General features: G+C 34.1%; 1 protein-coding gene across 1 annotated transcript in view; it reads left to right on the plus strand.

The window, feature by feature from the left end:
• The first annotated feature begins 264 nt into the window (after window positions 1-264).
• Window positions 265-17,659, plus strand: part of LOC111048771 (kelch-like protein 12) — a 30,390-nt gene continuing 12,995 nt past the window's right edge. The window contains 10 exon segments of the mRNA XM_039428966.1: window positions 265-471; window positions 2,010-2,197; window positions 3,138-3,260; window positions 4,047-4,181; window positions 6,529-6,708; window positions 10,090-10,248; window positions 14,166-14,363; window positions 15,743-15,855; window positions 17,060-17,091; window positions 17,094-17,213. Of these exon segments, the coding sequence (XP_039284900.1) occupies window positions 2,015-2,197; window positions 3,138-3,260; window positions 4,047-4,181; window positions 6,529-6,708; window positions 10,090-10,248; window positions 14,166-14,363; window positions 15,743-15,855; window positions 17,060-17,091; window positions 17,094-17,213 (1,243 nt within the window). The 5' untranslated portion in view covers window positions 265-471; window positions 2,010-2,014.

Genomic DNA, 17,659 nt, shown 5'->3' on the forward strand with positions numbered 1-17,659 from the left:
CGATACATTGATGTTTTCCCTTTAAACATTGTTATTTTCCAAATAAAACTTTTTTTCTTATCTGTTTTGATGAAACCAATCTACATATATTTTTCCTTAAAATATAATGACTTGGTTTAAAATAGTTCATTGGTATTCGTGTGCGTTTGTGTTAATAGACTCAGTTTTTTGTATGCGTAAGGCGACAAACTGATTTCAAAAACGACCCAGTTTGTCGTGGTCTCACGACTATTCAGTTTGTCGTGGTCTCACGTCTAGCAATTTGTAGTGTTATAGTTTGTTTTGTAATTTGTAGGTTAAGATTTGAGCAGAACAGCAGAAGTTAAATATAAAATTATTATTTTGTCAAACTTGTTTACTCTTATGGTAATATGCCTGAAAAAATATATGTCTAATTTCATTGTTTGATTTGAAGAGAGAGAAAAATTGTACTATGTTACAAAATTGTTTTCACCAGTGTAGGTGTTGAAGGTGAAGTATGAAAATTACCAAGTTGAATTAGTTACTAAAATAATAATGCTTACAAAGTTATGTCAATTGAACAGTAATTTAATTGAAACTTCATCTTTTTTTGTAGGTACATTTTTATATCTTAGTGAGGTAACAAAATACTTGCTTGTTCTAATTTCCAAGTTTATGTACCTGCATGTATCATCAAACGAAACATGCAATTTGTAGCTCAAACATCAAAAAGTAAAAAATTATGCTGCCTTAAAAATATTTTTAAGAAAGCATCTTTGTTCTTATATTATGGTTGAGGTACTTAAACTTGAAGCAATCAGCTCTTAAGTGAAGTTGAGCGATTCTATTAAGATATTGAATCCTAATAAATTCTCATCGCAGATAGCTTTCTGTGTGTCTTCGCTACATTTAAAATAAAAAGTGCTATAAAATTTACTTTTCAAGAGAAGCCCATATATGCTAAGTTTCGTTCATATAGGCTACAATTGTATATATTTTCTGTATTGAGATAGTTTTGCCCTGTCTTATTGAATACAAATTAATTTGCTTGATTTCAGAAGAACCTCCGTTTAGCGTTCCCTATTTCTAGAAAACCTCCTTCTTCTATTCCAATCCTATTTGAAATAATTTGACCCTCAAAGTAGGACTCTGTCATAGGTCACAAAGTCGGATACTCTTGGTAACCAGCGCTCTGGAACCTTCGGAAATGCAGCTATCGAGACGACAAAAGCGTTTCCTATCTCTAGAATTTCATGCTTTTCCTATTTCGGAATAATTCCGAACACTCGAAGTAGGATTTCGTCATAGGTCACCATGTGGAATACTCTTGGTAACCAGCACTCTGAAACCTCCGGAAATGCAGCTATCGAAACGGAACAAATGGGTCCGGTCTCCAGTAGACTTCTTTCTCTTATTCCAATCCCATTTGTAATATTTCCGAGCCTCGTTAGACTTTTGTCAAAATGTAACAAGTCGTTGCAAGTTGGATCGCTGCAAACGAAGACTATCAAACGCCGCTTTATAACTGATGATGTAGCCCTTCACGATACACCTCTTTTCTCGATTAAAATAAAAAATGTGTACTTTGCGGATGTGGAAAATTAAGTATAATGACTTGTGTCACAAATCTGCTTATTCAAGAGCTCCAGTCCAACTGACTCTGCTGAATGCTGCTGCTCCGATCCTCTAGAGAGTGTTGGAGGTGACAGGGGAAGAAAGATAAGGTCAGTCTTGCGCGACTCCGTTGCGCAGTAGTCAAGTGCCTGGGTTTATCGTAGACTCGACGAGATGCCTTACCTAAATTGATGATGCCGCGTCGGCCTAATAGGCCTTCCTTCATTAGTCACGAATCACATTGTGACAATAGGTAGTATATACATACGTAGTCCTGGGACATGAATTTTTGTCTCATATGACCTAACATTTGTTATTATTTACAACCTATATGCAATTCCAACCTGTTCCGGAAATTTGTTTTATGTTTTACAATCGTTAACGTTTTAGTAGCTATGTGTGATCTGACTAATGCCTGATATAATTTGTTTCAGGCATTATGAATGCTACGACAATTACAATGAATGGTCTTGATAATGTACCGCATTGCAAACGACTACCCTTCAACAGACAACGACAGCCGAGCACTGATAGTGATACCAGTTCGGAAGTTGATAATAGATCAATGGAAGGACCCGGTGCCAACGAATATAAGTTCATCGAAAACTCACACTCCAATAAAGTAAGTTGTAAAAAAGTGGTTTTGATGATTTGAAAATTATCAATTATGTCCTTTACGTCAAGAAAATATATTGTTCAATGATTTAATAATGATTTTTCATAAAAGGTCAAATATTTTGTTAAATTATTATATTTCCACATTGTTAAAAAGCGATATGGCAAAGTTGCGGAGCTAGAAAAGGATAGCGCTATCTGCTTTGTCGAATGATAGACAGTGATAGCAATATACAGAGTGTTCTGAAAACAGGTGCCCATAAGTCAGGGCATGATTCCTCTCATCAAAAGAAGGAAAAAAGTTCTAATTAACATAGGTCCGAAAATGCTTCGTTCCCAAGTTTACAGGGTGAAAGATTTTGTCTGAATTTCAGTTCCCCTGCCGAAACGAACAATTCAGCGTACTTTATGTAAAATGAACTGAAAAATTGGATGAAATCGTTACCAGACCTGTAGCTACAGTAATTTTTGAGATATGTGATGAAATACGCGCGAAACTTGGTCCAGAAAAACAAGTTCCTTTAAGGTTTGAAGCAGATTTACTATGTTAAATGTACGATAAACACAATATATTTTTCTACAGAACTTGTAGAAAATTTAATTTTATAGAGAAAGATGTAGAATGAATAAGTCTATATTAGACAAATGCAACCTTGAAAAAATAATCCTTAATTACATACAAAACGGATGAAAGATAGACAAAATATGTTAAGCTCTCTATTTTTCGAACCTATGCTAATTAGAACTTTTTTCTTTTGATGTGAGGAATCACGCCCTGACTTATGGGCACCTTTTTTTCAGAAATTATTTTAAATAACGAGCTATCAAACAATTTTTTTTTGTTAAATTTAGAGCTTTAAAAATTGTAATCAAAATATAACTGTACGATTTCTTAGCTCTTCTATTCACATTAACAACTAACTCTAATTCTTTTCCCTTTCTTCCAGATACTAGAAGGACTTAACGAACTAAGAAAGAGTGGGCAATTCTGTGATGTAAACCTATCAGTTAGTGGTCAAATATTTCCAGCACATAGGAATGTGCTGGCCTCATTTAGTCCCTACTTCAGTGTAAGCAACCATACTATCTAATCACTTCACCTTCAAATTAATTTTGAAAAGTAATTTTTAATCAAAATATCTTTGGAAGGCAATTCTTTAAAACCAATCAAGTAATTCTTTTGAACATTCTATTTGAATGTTGTTAATCTATTTTCCATGTCACTGTATCTTTTGTTATTTCCAATTGCTACGCCAATTTAAAAATCCAATCATTAATCTAATTTGTGATTATTATTCATTCATTCACATAAAATGGCTACTGATATCAATACTCATTGTAATAATATGTACCTACCATAATATACTTAGGAATATGACTAATATCGGATGATGACTAATATACCGTACTCATTGTAATAGTGTGTAGGCCTAATACCCTAATATAGGCTACATAGAAATATGATCAATAGCCTGATATAATTCTAGTTTACTTATATAATATTGCATCTCAAAAGTATTGATTGAAATCTCAATTTCTTTGGGAGAGAAATTGTACAAGGTATCTTAAGATTATCTCTCTTGATATGTGTTTTTTTTTTTGTAAAAATAAAATGTAAATAAATACGGAGCTGTACTATTCCGAAAAACTGCATTCATAATCATGTATTCAAATTCAACATAAATTTGTGTTGAAAAGTGAACTTGGCGTCGGAAAGCGCTCCACATATGTGCGTAGAAACTAATAGCTTTCAATCATAACAATCAAACTGCTATGTCGTAATTTAAGTATTGAAAATTTGTGTTGATGTGTACTAATTACTTGCCATAAAATCAGTTCTCTTCGTAATTTCACAGGCAATGTTTATGAGTAAATTGGCGGAATCAAAACAAAATGTTGTGTCATTAAAAGGCGTTGAAGTGGAAATGCTCAGTCTTCTACTGGATTATGCCTACACCAGCTCAATTGTTATTACTAGGAATAATGTACAGGTAAGCTACATCACTCATTAATTTTCTGCTCATTTTTAGGAATCTAGATGTAATTTTATGACTGTAAAAGCCTGGAGGGATCATTAAGATCTGCCCAGTTTTAAAATGTTCCATGAAACAACAAATCAACATCTTTTCATCGAAAGGAAGACAAAACAAAAAGTTTGCGTGTAAGTTTTAAATTAATGACTCATATCAGCTGATTTTGTAAGTATAAAAGCAGTGACTCATATCATCTTTTACAATACTTTATTACTTACACAAGCGCAAACTCCATGTTTTATCTCTTCTTTCAATGAAAAGACTAGTATTCTCAAATTCATTGTGTGTCTTCCTAAGTTAATTGATCACCGGAATACGGTGATACGGGTTGATTTAAACCCAGATACAGACAAAAGTTTTTAGCCAGATCACTTCCGTGTTATCGGATGGGCATATTAAACTGTTAGTCCCGGCTGATATATAACAGTCGTGAGGCCCATTGACGGCTTAAATTATATACTCGGGCGTGGTGGATCTCCCATCTGTGGGAAGGATATTTTGAATATTCTTTCCGAAGAATGGACATTGGTATGTCCAAAGCTCCGCCAATTTATGTAGATGCATAACAATATTATCTTAAGTTATTACAAATTGCTTTTTTCTTATCATATACAGTTCAATAATTATTTTCTTAGTCTATATTATGTAAATTCATCTATAATTTTGCTGTATTGTAAGCTATTTTATATAAGTGTATAAGCCAGTATATATTGTAATCTACTCTACATGAATAAAGTACCCAATCAATCAATCAGGGACACAAAAATCATACGAATGCTCTTATCAACTCTTTATTTCCAAGTGATGCTATAGTTTTCTCTTTTGATTCATGGTTGCTTAACCTACTTATGCCCGGTTGCACTAAAGCCGGTTAAATTTGAACCGTGATTAGCTTTACGAGAACCAATCACAGAAGGCTTTTTTGAAAAGACTCTGATTGGTTGGTTCTCTTGGAATTAATCACGGTTAAAATTTAACCGGCTTTTGTGTAACCGACACTTACACTTTTATTAATCTATGTATGAATACAGTTATCGAATTTTTGAAATGTATTGATCATTTCTTAATTTTACTTCTACTTCTACTACTCATTGACTCTATGGCCCTTGAAGAGCATTGGCCTCCTCCACAAGCCTTCTCCATGCATCTCTGTCCTGTGTTCGCTGTCTCCACCTTCTTACGCCCAAGGATTGAAGGTCTGCCTCTACGTCATCCAACCATCTCTTGCGTGGTCGGCCTCGTTTTCTTTGTCCCCCTGGTTGCTGATATAGAGTGTCTCTATGCTGACTTGTGTGCTTGCTTATTCTGCAATCCTTTGTAATTCATCTAGTCCTTCAAATCTTTTTTTTAACACCTGGTCCTATCGGTTTCTTTTCCATCCTTTCCCTTATTTTTCTTCCCCCATCCCATCTTTTCATATCTACCGTCTATTTACTCTTCCTGATACCTTTTTCACCTTCTCAAGGATTGAAGGTTTTCCTAGTACATAGATATCCATAGTTGGAAAAACCCTTCAATCTTCCACCCTTTTTTTCACCACTTTCTTTTTATTTTGTTTTATTGTGTATTGTTGTTGTTTGCATGTATTCTTATTTTAATCCCTGTATCAAACTTGTATGTGTGTGTGTGTGTAAAAATAAACTGAATTGAATACGTGCTGTACTGGTTTCCGACATCCGTTCCACATGGCCACAAAATAAGGATACTCTAGGTGTTCCTTTACTTTGTGCACATGTCCCAACCAACGAATTGAAGAATCTATATATTTTGGAATTGTTACTGTTTATAAAATTTGGGAGAAGAGCAGTTTTGGGCTCAGCCTGTTGCTTTCTCTCTCTCTCTCTCTCTCTCTCTCTCTCTCTCTCTCTCTCTCTTTTGGTAGAGAGTTAGTGGAAGAATACTTCGAATATTCTTTCCAAAGAATGAACTTGATATGTCCATAGCTCCGCCAATTTATGTAGATGCATAACAATATATCTATTTTATCTATAGTTATTACAAATGTTTTTCTTCTTCATATTATATACAGCTCAATAATAATTATTAAGAAAATTATTAATAATATAAATTAAGAGTATAATTATTATTTTCTTAATTTATATTTTTCAATTCATCCATAATTTTGCTGTATTGTAAGCTATTGTATATAAGTGTATAAGCCAGTATATATTGTAATCTACATAAATAAAGTACTCAATCAATCAATCTCTCAGTCATTACATATGATTTGTAATTGTATTTATAAATGTAATGAAACAATGAATGAAATGGAAAAATGAGTAAAGTTGACGTTTGGTTGCTTCAGTCACTGCTTTCGGCCGCCAACCTTCTACAAGTGTTGCCTGTGAAAGAGGCTGCCTGCCAGTTCCTCGAGCGTCACATGGACTCGTCCAACTGCCTCGGCATCCACTGTTTCGCCGAGCAGCACGCATGCGCAGACCTCCAGACCAAGGCAAAGAGCTATGCGCTGCAGAACTTCCTCGAGGTGTGTGCCTAAAGTGATAGCAACATTTTTCTCAAAATATCGATTTATCGAAGCAACGTATCGATGGCGATGTATCGATGATATAGAACCCGAAATATATATTTATTTGATGTATGGGTAAATACTCAGGCCCAATGAAAAATATAGATGAATGACATTAATTTTAACTATGCTAACTACATTTTTACTATTTAGCTACGACCCAATCCTCGACTACTGGCAAGAAATGGCATCCATGTTGGTTCCTCGTTCGGAACTAGTTGAACAATATTAATCACCTATAGTGAGGTCCACGTTATAATGGCAGTATTTGATTAACATCGGTATTGCTATCCTTGTCTATCATTCGACAATCATTTCAACTATAGTGTGGTCCACATTATACAGAGTGTCTGATAAGTCACTCCTCATTTTTATGCAGCTATAATTTCTTTATTTATGAACCAATTTTGTTAGAACTACATTTTTTAGTTAGAGCACTCCTTGAGATTGTGTTCAACACCAATTTTCATTTGTTTCAGTTTAAAAATGCCCCCTCTCTTGACTGTGGAAGAACGAGCCGAAATAACAGCTCTTTATGAGTTCTGGGGATGATCTGTGGTGCGAGTACAAAAGAGGTGGATGGCTGAACGAGAGATCCATGCGACACTGGATGCAAAATCATTTAGATCTTTCTTAAGAATCGTTGCAACAGAGTAACGTGAAAGACCACTTTCACAAGATTCTTGACGCAGTGACTTCTTAGGGATCCTCATGAACATTTCACGAACTCTGTCAACATTCTCTGCTGTCCTTGACGTTCATGGTCTTCCTGGTCGTCTTGTATCTGCGACACTCCCTGTTTTTAGTAATTTGGAATGGGAATTCTTAACAGTTTTTGCATCCAGTGTTGCATGGTTCCCTCGCTCAGCCATCCACCATCTTTGTACTCGCACCACAGATCCTCATAACGAGCTGCTTTTTCGGCTCGTTCTTCCATAGTCAAGAGAGGGGGCATTTTTAAACTGAAACAAATGAAAATTGGTGTTGAACACAACCTCAAGGAGTGCTCTATCTAACAAATGTAGCTAGTTCTAACAAAATTGTTTCCTAATTAAAGAAATTATAGCTGTATAATGGCAATATTTGATTTACATTAGTGTTGCTATCCTTGTCTATCTTTCGACAAAGCAGATAGCGCTATCCTCCATCATCTTCGCACTGTTTCCAGATCGTTTTCCAACAGTGTAGGAATATAATCAATTAAAATATTCAATCTCAATCATGAAAATGTATTTTTCATAAAAAAATCATTAAAAAATATATTTTCTTACTAATAAAATTTAATTACTGATCATTTTTAACAAGAATGTACAGATAATATAATCCGTTTTGTAATATTTTTGACGACACTACAGTCTAATTAGACTGTATTATTAACTTGCAGTTCGTCATGGATAGTGAAATAGATGAGTAGATAATATAACATAAGATATAACATCAGCTATCTTCTATAGAAGGCAGTATCAAGGCGCAGGCGCTGACTGTTCTCCTATCTTTCTCCCTGCCATTATAACGTGGACCTCACTATTGCCGCATCCACATGTTGGTCCAATGAAGACCAATGACAACCAGATGGGTAGTTTGCCACCACCACTGGTCTTCATTTATCACTGGTCACATTGCAGGCTGGGCCGGGGACTTTGCCATCATGTGGACTATAGTGAGGTTCACGTTATAATGGCAGTGGAGAAAGATAGGAGAAAAACGTTGCTGATCCTCTTTCTTGTCAATGCCTTCTATAGACGGTAGCTGATACAGGTTTATTGATGTAATAATAAATGTTCATTCTCATTTAAAATAATCAATAATATTTTATTAGGCAAGAAATTATATTTTTCAATAATTTCATAATTTAAATGAAATATTTTGTTAATTAATTATTAATTTTACATTGTTAAAAGACGATCTGGCTATAGAGCAAAGCTTCGTTGAATGATCGACAAGGATAGCAATACCATTGCTAATCAAACACTGCCATTATAACGTGGACCTCACTATAGTCATTGAATCAGTTTTGTAGAAAGCAGGCCTTGATTACTTTTAGCAATTGATATTAAATTTCTCCAATTATCTTGGAGATCTACCAAAATGTGACTCATTTAATACATTTTTGGCCCGGTTGCAGAAAAGTTTGTTGAATTTTACTTCCAGCAATTGATATTAAATTTAGTTCATATTAGTCCTCATTAGTTAAAAGTTGTGTGTATATTTCTGGCTTCAAAATTTTCTGAAATAACTTAATTTATTCAAAGTGAGGTGATATTAAGTGCAAAATTTGACTATAATTTGGTATTTTAATCATTCTAAATTCAAAATTTCTAGCTGATATATTATATTCTTGGACAGAACTTTGAACTTTAAATTTCCTCAGTAAGAACATAACCTATTTTTTCGGACATTTCATTATTTATCAAAATTTGGGAACAGAATAGTTTTGGGCTATGCCTGTTGTTCTATCCCGATCATATTCATATGATTTTTGTAATTATATCAACGAATAAATAAATAAATAAATAAATAAAGGATTGGAATTATCTTTGAGATCTACCAAAATATGACTCATTTAATAAATGTTAGGCCCGGTTGCAGAAAAGCTTGTTGAATTTTACTTTCAGCAATTGATATTAAATTTAGTTCATATTAGTACTCATAAAAGATTGCAATTATATTTGAGATCTAAAATGTGTCCCATTTAATCAATGTTAGGCCCGGTTGCAGAAAAGCTTGTTGAATTTTACTTTCAGCAATTGATATTAAATTTAGTTCATATTAGTACTCATAAAGGATTGCAATTATCTTTGAGATCTACTAAAATGTGTCCCATTTAATAAATGTTAGGCCCGGTTCTAATAATATAGTCGAAACCGTTTATGATCTGAAAAGAAAACGGAATCAGGAAAGTTAGCACTTCAACAATCCATAACTCGCTTATTGGACCACTTGAAAATTTCAGTTGCCACTTTTTCTTACTCTTATAATGATCTTAACAATTATATTGAAAAAGATCATCCAATTTAAATAATAAAAAAGTGTACCGAACAGCCGCAAATGACACAAGAACCAATCTTGTTAACTCTCAGTAGCCTATATGCTGAATGTCGTTCTCCAGTGTTAGTAAATTAACATAATCAAAGAAGGCTTCTCAGTAAAGAAGTCTCTTCTGATTGGACTCGTGGCAAATTAATCACGGTTAAAATTCAACAGGCTATTGTGCAACCGGGCATTAGTTTTTAAAAATCTGAAATATCGATTTATCGAAAGTCAAAAAAATGTATATACCGGAAGTTGAATAATCGATATATTGTGATAAAAATATCGATTTTTGTTTGTGATCTATAGGTCTGCCAGCATGAGGAGTTCCTTCAGTTGTTGCCGATGAAGCTGATCGAGTTGACTTCGAATGACAATCTGGTGGCCGAGAAAGAGGAGGCAGTCTTTCTCGCCGTCGCAAGGTGGCTCAACCATAAGCACGAAGAGCGCAAGCTAGATTTTCACAAGGTACCAATTCATTACTACTCTCCATTTCCACAAAAATCACATCTAAACTAAACCAATCGTTTATTATTATTATTAAACGAAAATCCAAGTTAAATGCTGTAATTCACCCTGAAGACTTCTGCTACTGCAAATATTGACAACAGGGTAAACAGCTAGATGGCAATTCGATGAGCGCTACTACGTGGTAGGTCCAGAAAGTAAGTTCCGTTTGGTAATAAAATTAAATTGTTTACAGATACAGAAAATTTATTTATTGCACAAAATTCTACAACTCTTAAACTACTTTTCCACATAACTACCGAAATTTTGCAGACATTTGTCATAGCGTGGCAAAAGTTTTTGTAAACCTTCTTCATAGAAATTTGCCGCCTGTGTCTTCAACCAGTTGGAAACAGTTTCTTTCAGCTCGTCGTCATTGTTAAAGTGTTAACCGCCAAGGAAAGACTTGAGATGTAAGAACAGATGAAAGACGCTAGGAGCGAGGTCAGGGCTGTAAGGAGGATGGTCAAAGACGTTCCAGCCAAATCCCTGTAGAAGGTTTTTCTTCACATTTGCAGTGTGTGGTCGTGCGTTGTCGTGAAGAAAAACAACACCTTTTGACAGCGAGGGGTCAAGATTTGCTTCTTCTTAACCTTTGCTGGGGATGAAGTGTGCCTCCATTCCATTGATCGCCGCTTACTTTCAGGAGTGTCGTAAGAAACCCAAGTTTCTTAAGAAAGCGAATCACAGACCTGATTTCACAAGCGGCGGGATTTTCAATCAACACCGACATTGTAAACAAGCACAACAAAGCGTACGTGGCTGACAGCGATCTTCAAATGGCGCACGTTTCTTCTCCTCGATACAGAGCGTCTACCGTGCATGTGCGGAACTGCGATCGCAGCGCTGCAGTGGATATAAATTGAAACAGAACTTACTTTCTGGACGTACTATCGTATTCAAAAATTATTTGCCAGCCCAGGAATCCAATCGTGGTTGTTTTCCTGTTTCTGGCGTTCAAATCAAGTTCGCCAATACCATTATTATACCATAGAAAAAATATAGCATAATTAAATATTACAAATAGAAAAAACTATAGTGAGGTCCATGTTATATGGCAGTGGTTGATCAGCAATGGTATTGCTATTCTTGTCTATCATTCAACAAAGCGGATAGCGCTATCTCTTTCTTGCTTTGCTCTGTTGCCAGATCGTCTTTTAACAATGTAGAATTAATAATTAATTAACAAAGTATTTCATCTTAGTTATGAAAACTCATTATGAAATTATTGAGAAATATAATTTCTTGCTTAATAAAATGTAATTGATTATTTTAAACGAGAATGAACTGTTAATATTACATCAATAAACCTGTATCAGCTACCGTCTATAGAAGGCATTGACAAGACAGAGGATCGGCAACGTTTTTCTCCTATCTTTCTCCACTGTCTTTATAACGTGGACCTCACTATAGTAGGTAACCCGTGCTCTGCAAGGAACTTTATAAACTGAAAACTTGACGTAATAAAATCTTGAAGAATTGAAATTGATCCTTTATTATATTATAGACTAGGAGGTAACCCGTGCTCCGTATGGACCTAATTGAAAACTTGTCGAACTGAAATCTTGAAGAATTTAAAATAGACCTATAACCATCCTCGGTAAATTAAGAATCTATATGCTAAATTTCAAGTTAATCAGGCCAGTAGTTCAGACGTGATGATGCGTCATTCGTAAATTCCCTATCTCGTGCGTGTATAAGATTATGATTATGATTATTTTATTTTATTGATTCAATGATACAAAATTATAATGTAAAATAATTTGGGGAGGATCAACAGGCAAAGCCCAAAACTGTTCCTCCCCCGAATTTCGATTCATTAAAATAGTCCACAAAATAAGTTATGTTTTCTTCACTTTATATAATGTTGTCTAATTTTCTCACCAAACACAACATGAAACAATTAATTTTGATTTGAGAAAGATTAAGATCCGAATTTATTACAAAATTCCTTCTACTTAGTATAGTACTCAAAACTGTAAAATAAATATCAATTTGAAATATTTTGTTCCGGAAATTAAAACAATCTTCTCCACTAGAGGCACAGCTGTAAAAAATTAAATAAGCCAGTTTTTTACTTTATTATAGATTACCAAAGAGAAGATTGGAGAAGATATCCTGTGGTATATAGTGTTTATGTTCCAAGTTTGCTCAAACCAATAGTCAACGTAGTTATTTTTCGTTAAGCTTTGTGATGCTGGTAGTCTTTCATACAGTGCCGTTCATACACTCTCACCATTCCAAGACAGTAATAATCAACAATAGTCGACAGTAATAGATCTTAATCACTGTGATGCATATCCATATCCAGATAATAATCAGCTTGAAATATCAGTGAAATCTGGAAAAAGATGCCCTATACCATGGGATATCTTCTTATGGTATATTTTCTCTATGTTATTACCAATTACTGATGAAGTTTACCCAAGTATTAGTATGTATTACATATTTCTTTACTTTGGTGATGAACTATTCTCTCGAGGACCTCTTCCATCGAACGAAACGTCTACTTTGCCGTTAGATAATACACATCCAATTCAATCCATTATGTCACATATACGCATCCATTGTGGTCACACCCTGATGCGGTGTACATTTTTACCTTTCATACAATACAAAGATGATATTTGTTACTTATACTGTGTATATATTATTATACTGTGGATGTGTCAATATGATGATTGTATTTGTAACTCACTTTGCCTCGTTCAGATCCTATCCTGGAAATGGATAAATAGGACAACCAGAAACAGGTCTAATATTGTCCTGGATCCTGGAAACATTTTTTACTAATTATACAAACAATGATAATATGCGTGAATTTCATAATGATGCTGCAGTATATGATGGTCAATACGTTTATAGTATTTGTATCTGACTTTGTCTCGTTCAGATCTTGAAAACGGAAGTTTTGTCGTGGATCCTGGAACCATATTTACTGTTCATACAATACAATGATGATATTCGTGACTTATATAAAGATACTGTGGATGTGTCAATATGATGGTATTCGTGGTTTTTATAATGATACAGCATTATATGGTAGTGTGTCAGTTTTTTGTGATTTTATGACCACATAGGATCACTGTAGTCTCTGGTTAGTCATCTTTCTTTGTTCATTCGCTTCAATTCTCTTCTTTTGTTCCCAGTACCTTTTCATTTTGTCAGATCTTTCTTTCCTCAATTCATCTGAACAAACCTGTTGCCTTCTTTTAATTGTTTTTATTTAAAGTGTGTCAGTTTAAATGATAGTTTTTCATTTTTATAAATTCATGAATATAGTATAATTATTTTTTATTGGTTCAATGTAATAGAATTTCAGCCCTATTTATAGAAATAGAAGATATTACTGAAGTCGTGCATACATTGATGCACTGAGCTAATACAAGTCGTCTTATGCACGACTTCAGTAATATCTTCTACTTCTATAAATGGGCTGAAATTCTATTGAATTGAACCAATAGAAAATAATTATACTTTATTCATGAGTTGATAAAATTGAAAAACTACCATTCAAACTGACACACTATAATAATTATAATGCTTTATTATTAGAAAAACCACGAATATCCACATTATCTATAATTATATAAGTCACGAATATCATTATTGTGTATGAATAGTAAATATGGTTCCAGGACAATATTTCCGTCTCCAGGATCTGAACGAGGCAGTCTGATACAAATACAATCCTCTACATTGATGCATTAAGCTAAGACAAGTCGTGTTATGCACGACTTCAGAAATATCTTCTATTTCTATAAATAGGGCTGAAATTCTATTACATTGAACCAGTAAAAAATAATTATATTATATTATGATAGTGTGTTTATACACTATAAAGGAGTAGTACTTGCAACTGACCTTGTCTCGTTCAGGTTCTGGAAACTGTGAGACTACCCCTGCTGAGTGTCTACTTTCTGCACGACTGTGTGGAGAGCATGCCAGCTGTGAAGCAGAATCCCAGCTGTTGTCAGCTGGTCGAAGAGGCAAAGCTCTATCACCTGCTGCCCGATCGTCGCCAGATGTTCTCCTCATCGAGAACCAAGCAGAGGAACAACGCTGACACCATCGAGGTCAACACAACTTATTCTTGTCGTTCTGACTTTAATTTATGACAGTTGAGACGTAACTCAGAGGCAGGTTGTACAGAATTCATTCTATTTATTATTGACATCGACATTTTATTTACTATTGAGACTGATATTTATTCTTATTGAATGAAAAAGACTAAGAAATGTCAAAAAACCACTGATTTATTGATAATTAGAAAGACCGGTTTCGGTTATTACACCATTGTCAATCTCTGATAAACTAAAACTAAATACAAGAGCAGCAGAATTTATGCTAGTAGGCGAGTACTGCTATTGGTCGAGGGCATGAACGCCTGCCATTGGCCTAGCTAGACAGTCTCCTCCCACTCAACAGTGTGACAAAATGGCGCCTAGGCCAATGGCAGGCGTTCATGCCCTCGACCAATAGCAGTACTCGCCTACTAGTATAAATTCTGCTGCTCTTGTATTTAGTTTTAGTTTATCAGAGATTGACAATGGTGTAATAACCGAAACCGGTCTTTCTAATTATCAATAAATCAGTGGTTTTTTGACAATTTCTTAGTCTTTTTCATTCAATATGAATAATTACTACAATATCAACTTCTCAACTACACAAAAAGATATTTATTCTCTTGAAAAATTGTGCAAACCCAATATAAAGGTATCTTTAAATATTAATCTACGCTATGCTGATATAGGTCTTCGGAAGATGTAGCCGTCCTATCTTCCAACATAGAAAGCTACATCAGCGTTCAATCAATCTTTTATTCAAATATACATAAAATGTACAAGAATGCGTCAATTAAAAAAATAATAATTTCTTGAAAATATAATATGTCAGTCATAACAAATATATAAAAATTAACAATACTTATCTAATAGTCTTCAAGGATGGTTTTTCAGAAACTTTTTCTATTAAGAATTTATGAAGGTTAGCTTTGTATTTCTCAATCCACAGTTAGTTGATAATAGTTTCAAAAAGCTTGGAAGTCTATTATAAAATTTGCACCCTGCATAGCTAAGCTTCCTCTCATATAATTTCCTCCTATGAGGCTGAGTTACAAAGTTTTCTCTCCCTCTAGTGTTGTACGAATGTGTATCGGCTCTAATTCGGAAATTCGTTGTATTTTGAACAGAATGCACAATCAGCCTGAAAATGTAAATAGAGGGTACTGTTAGTAGGGATAGTGATCGGAATGCCTCTCTACAAGGGTGGTTGTATCCGAGATCGGTTTGTATTTAGTTTTAGGGATTTATATTTGTAACTTCTTTAACAAAAGTATTGTTTACAGATAGAGATTAATGACAAATTGAATTTAACTTTGGATTTTCATTTAATACTGATTAACAATACGTTGATGAATGTAGAAATTTCGATTAAAATTTCTTTTGAATTGCAGGTTATTGTAGCAGTGGGTGGAGAAGACGACAAAGTAGTTTTACGTTCAGTTGAATGCTATTGTACCAAAACAAACACATGGAAGCCCATCGCCTGTCTGCCGTTTGCTGTTAGGTAACTTTTATTGTTTATCCTTTATTGCCTATTATATTAGTGTTGTAATGCAAGTGGTTTCAAGTGAAAAAGCGGAGCAGTAATTAAATGTGAAAGAGAATGAATGAATGAAATCTAGATTTTTAGTAACCTTCACTTAATAATTGTACATAATAATCAATCATTGGCAGAAAGAGTTCTAGCAAGAGTCTCACTGTATTTTATATGTATTTAGTAAGAGAAAGTGGGTAGAGAAAAATTGATTATTAGTCACAATACAAGTATAGTATACACTAGAAGAAAAAAGATTAAAATGGAATATCATTCGATTGACTAACGATGTGGCAAGGGAATGTGAATCTAGTAATGGCCGGTTGCACAAAAATTTTAATCGTGATTAATTCCACGAGGGCCAATCAGAGAAGCCGTCTTCTCAAAATCGCCTTTTATTTACATAAACAAATTATTAATTTTCACCCACAACCATATCTCGAAACTGGTCACAAATGCAGAAGTACACAATTATAACACTAGAAGTAGAAACAGACTTGCTATAAAACAGTATCGGTTAAAACTATAAGAGAAAATTCCTTCTATTACATTGGTGCTAAGTTATATAATAAATTGCCTGCCGAGTTGAAGTCCAAGTCAAGGAGCGTAAGCTTATTCAAAAAGAGTTTAAACAGCTTTCTTGCTGCAAAGGCTTACTATAGAATAGAGTTAACGATTTCTGTAATCCTTAGTACATATTGGCACTTACAAGTTGTATAAATACTAGTATATGCACATCGTTTTAATTATCTCGGTTTAATTTTCTTCTGTAATTTTATATTTCATTGATGTGAGGGTTTTTTCAATAACTTATTCTAGATTATATTCCTTTGACGATGTTCAACTGTTTATTATATTGAATGAAAAAGACTGAGAAATTGTCAAAAAACTGATTTATTGATCTATCAGTCTTTTTCATTCAATATGAATTATTACCACAATATCAACTTCTCAACTACACAAAAAGTTTATTATATTGTACTGTATGATATATACTACATAAACACCAATGTAACTTAGCACTGTGTTGAATAAATGGATATCTTATCTTATCTAATCTGAATGAAAAATCTATTGAGATTATTGTTTATTCATAATGAGGTTTTATTAATTATGAAATTACTGTTTCTAATTTGTTGGATCTATTAATAATACTTGTTTGAATGGTTTGCAGTAAACACGGTCTGGTGGCGTCGGGCAAGAACACCTGTACTTAGCTGGTGGGGAGTTCCCTGATGGGAGTGCTTCGCAGTCTGTGTGGCGCTACGACCCAATCCTCGACTACTGGCAAGAAATGGCATCCATGTTGGTTCCTCGCTCGGAACTCGGTACAGTCAACAATACTAATCACCTATAGTGAGGTCCACGTTATAACGGCAGTATTTGATTAACATTGGTGTTGCTATCCTTGTCTATCATTCGACAAAGTAGATAGCGCTATCCTTTTCTACCTCCGTGATATGTCTAGATCGTTTTTCAACAATGTAGGAATATAATTGTTTAATAATACTTGACAAAGTATTCAATTTCAATTATAAAAATGCATTATTCAATTATTGAATAATATATTTTCTTGGCAAATAAGATATAATTGATTTTTAATTGTTCTAAAATATAATTGATCTACAGAAGGCAGTGGCAAGGCAGAGAATCTGCAACGCTGTTCTCCTATATTTTTTCACAGCCATCATAACGTAGACATCACTACACTTTTATATTATATTATCAATTATAAAATACATGTAGTTGTAAACTATTACGTTGTATACAATCA

Source organism: Nilaparvata lugens, chromosome 5, assembly GCF_014356525.2.
Source record: "Nilaparvata lugens isolate BPH chromosome 5, ASM1435652v1, whole genome shotgun sequence".
In the NCBI taxonomy this organism is placed as follows: domain Eukaryota; kingdom Metazoa; phylum Arthropoda; class Insecta; order Hemiptera; family Delphacidae; genus Nilaparvata; species Nilaparvata lugens.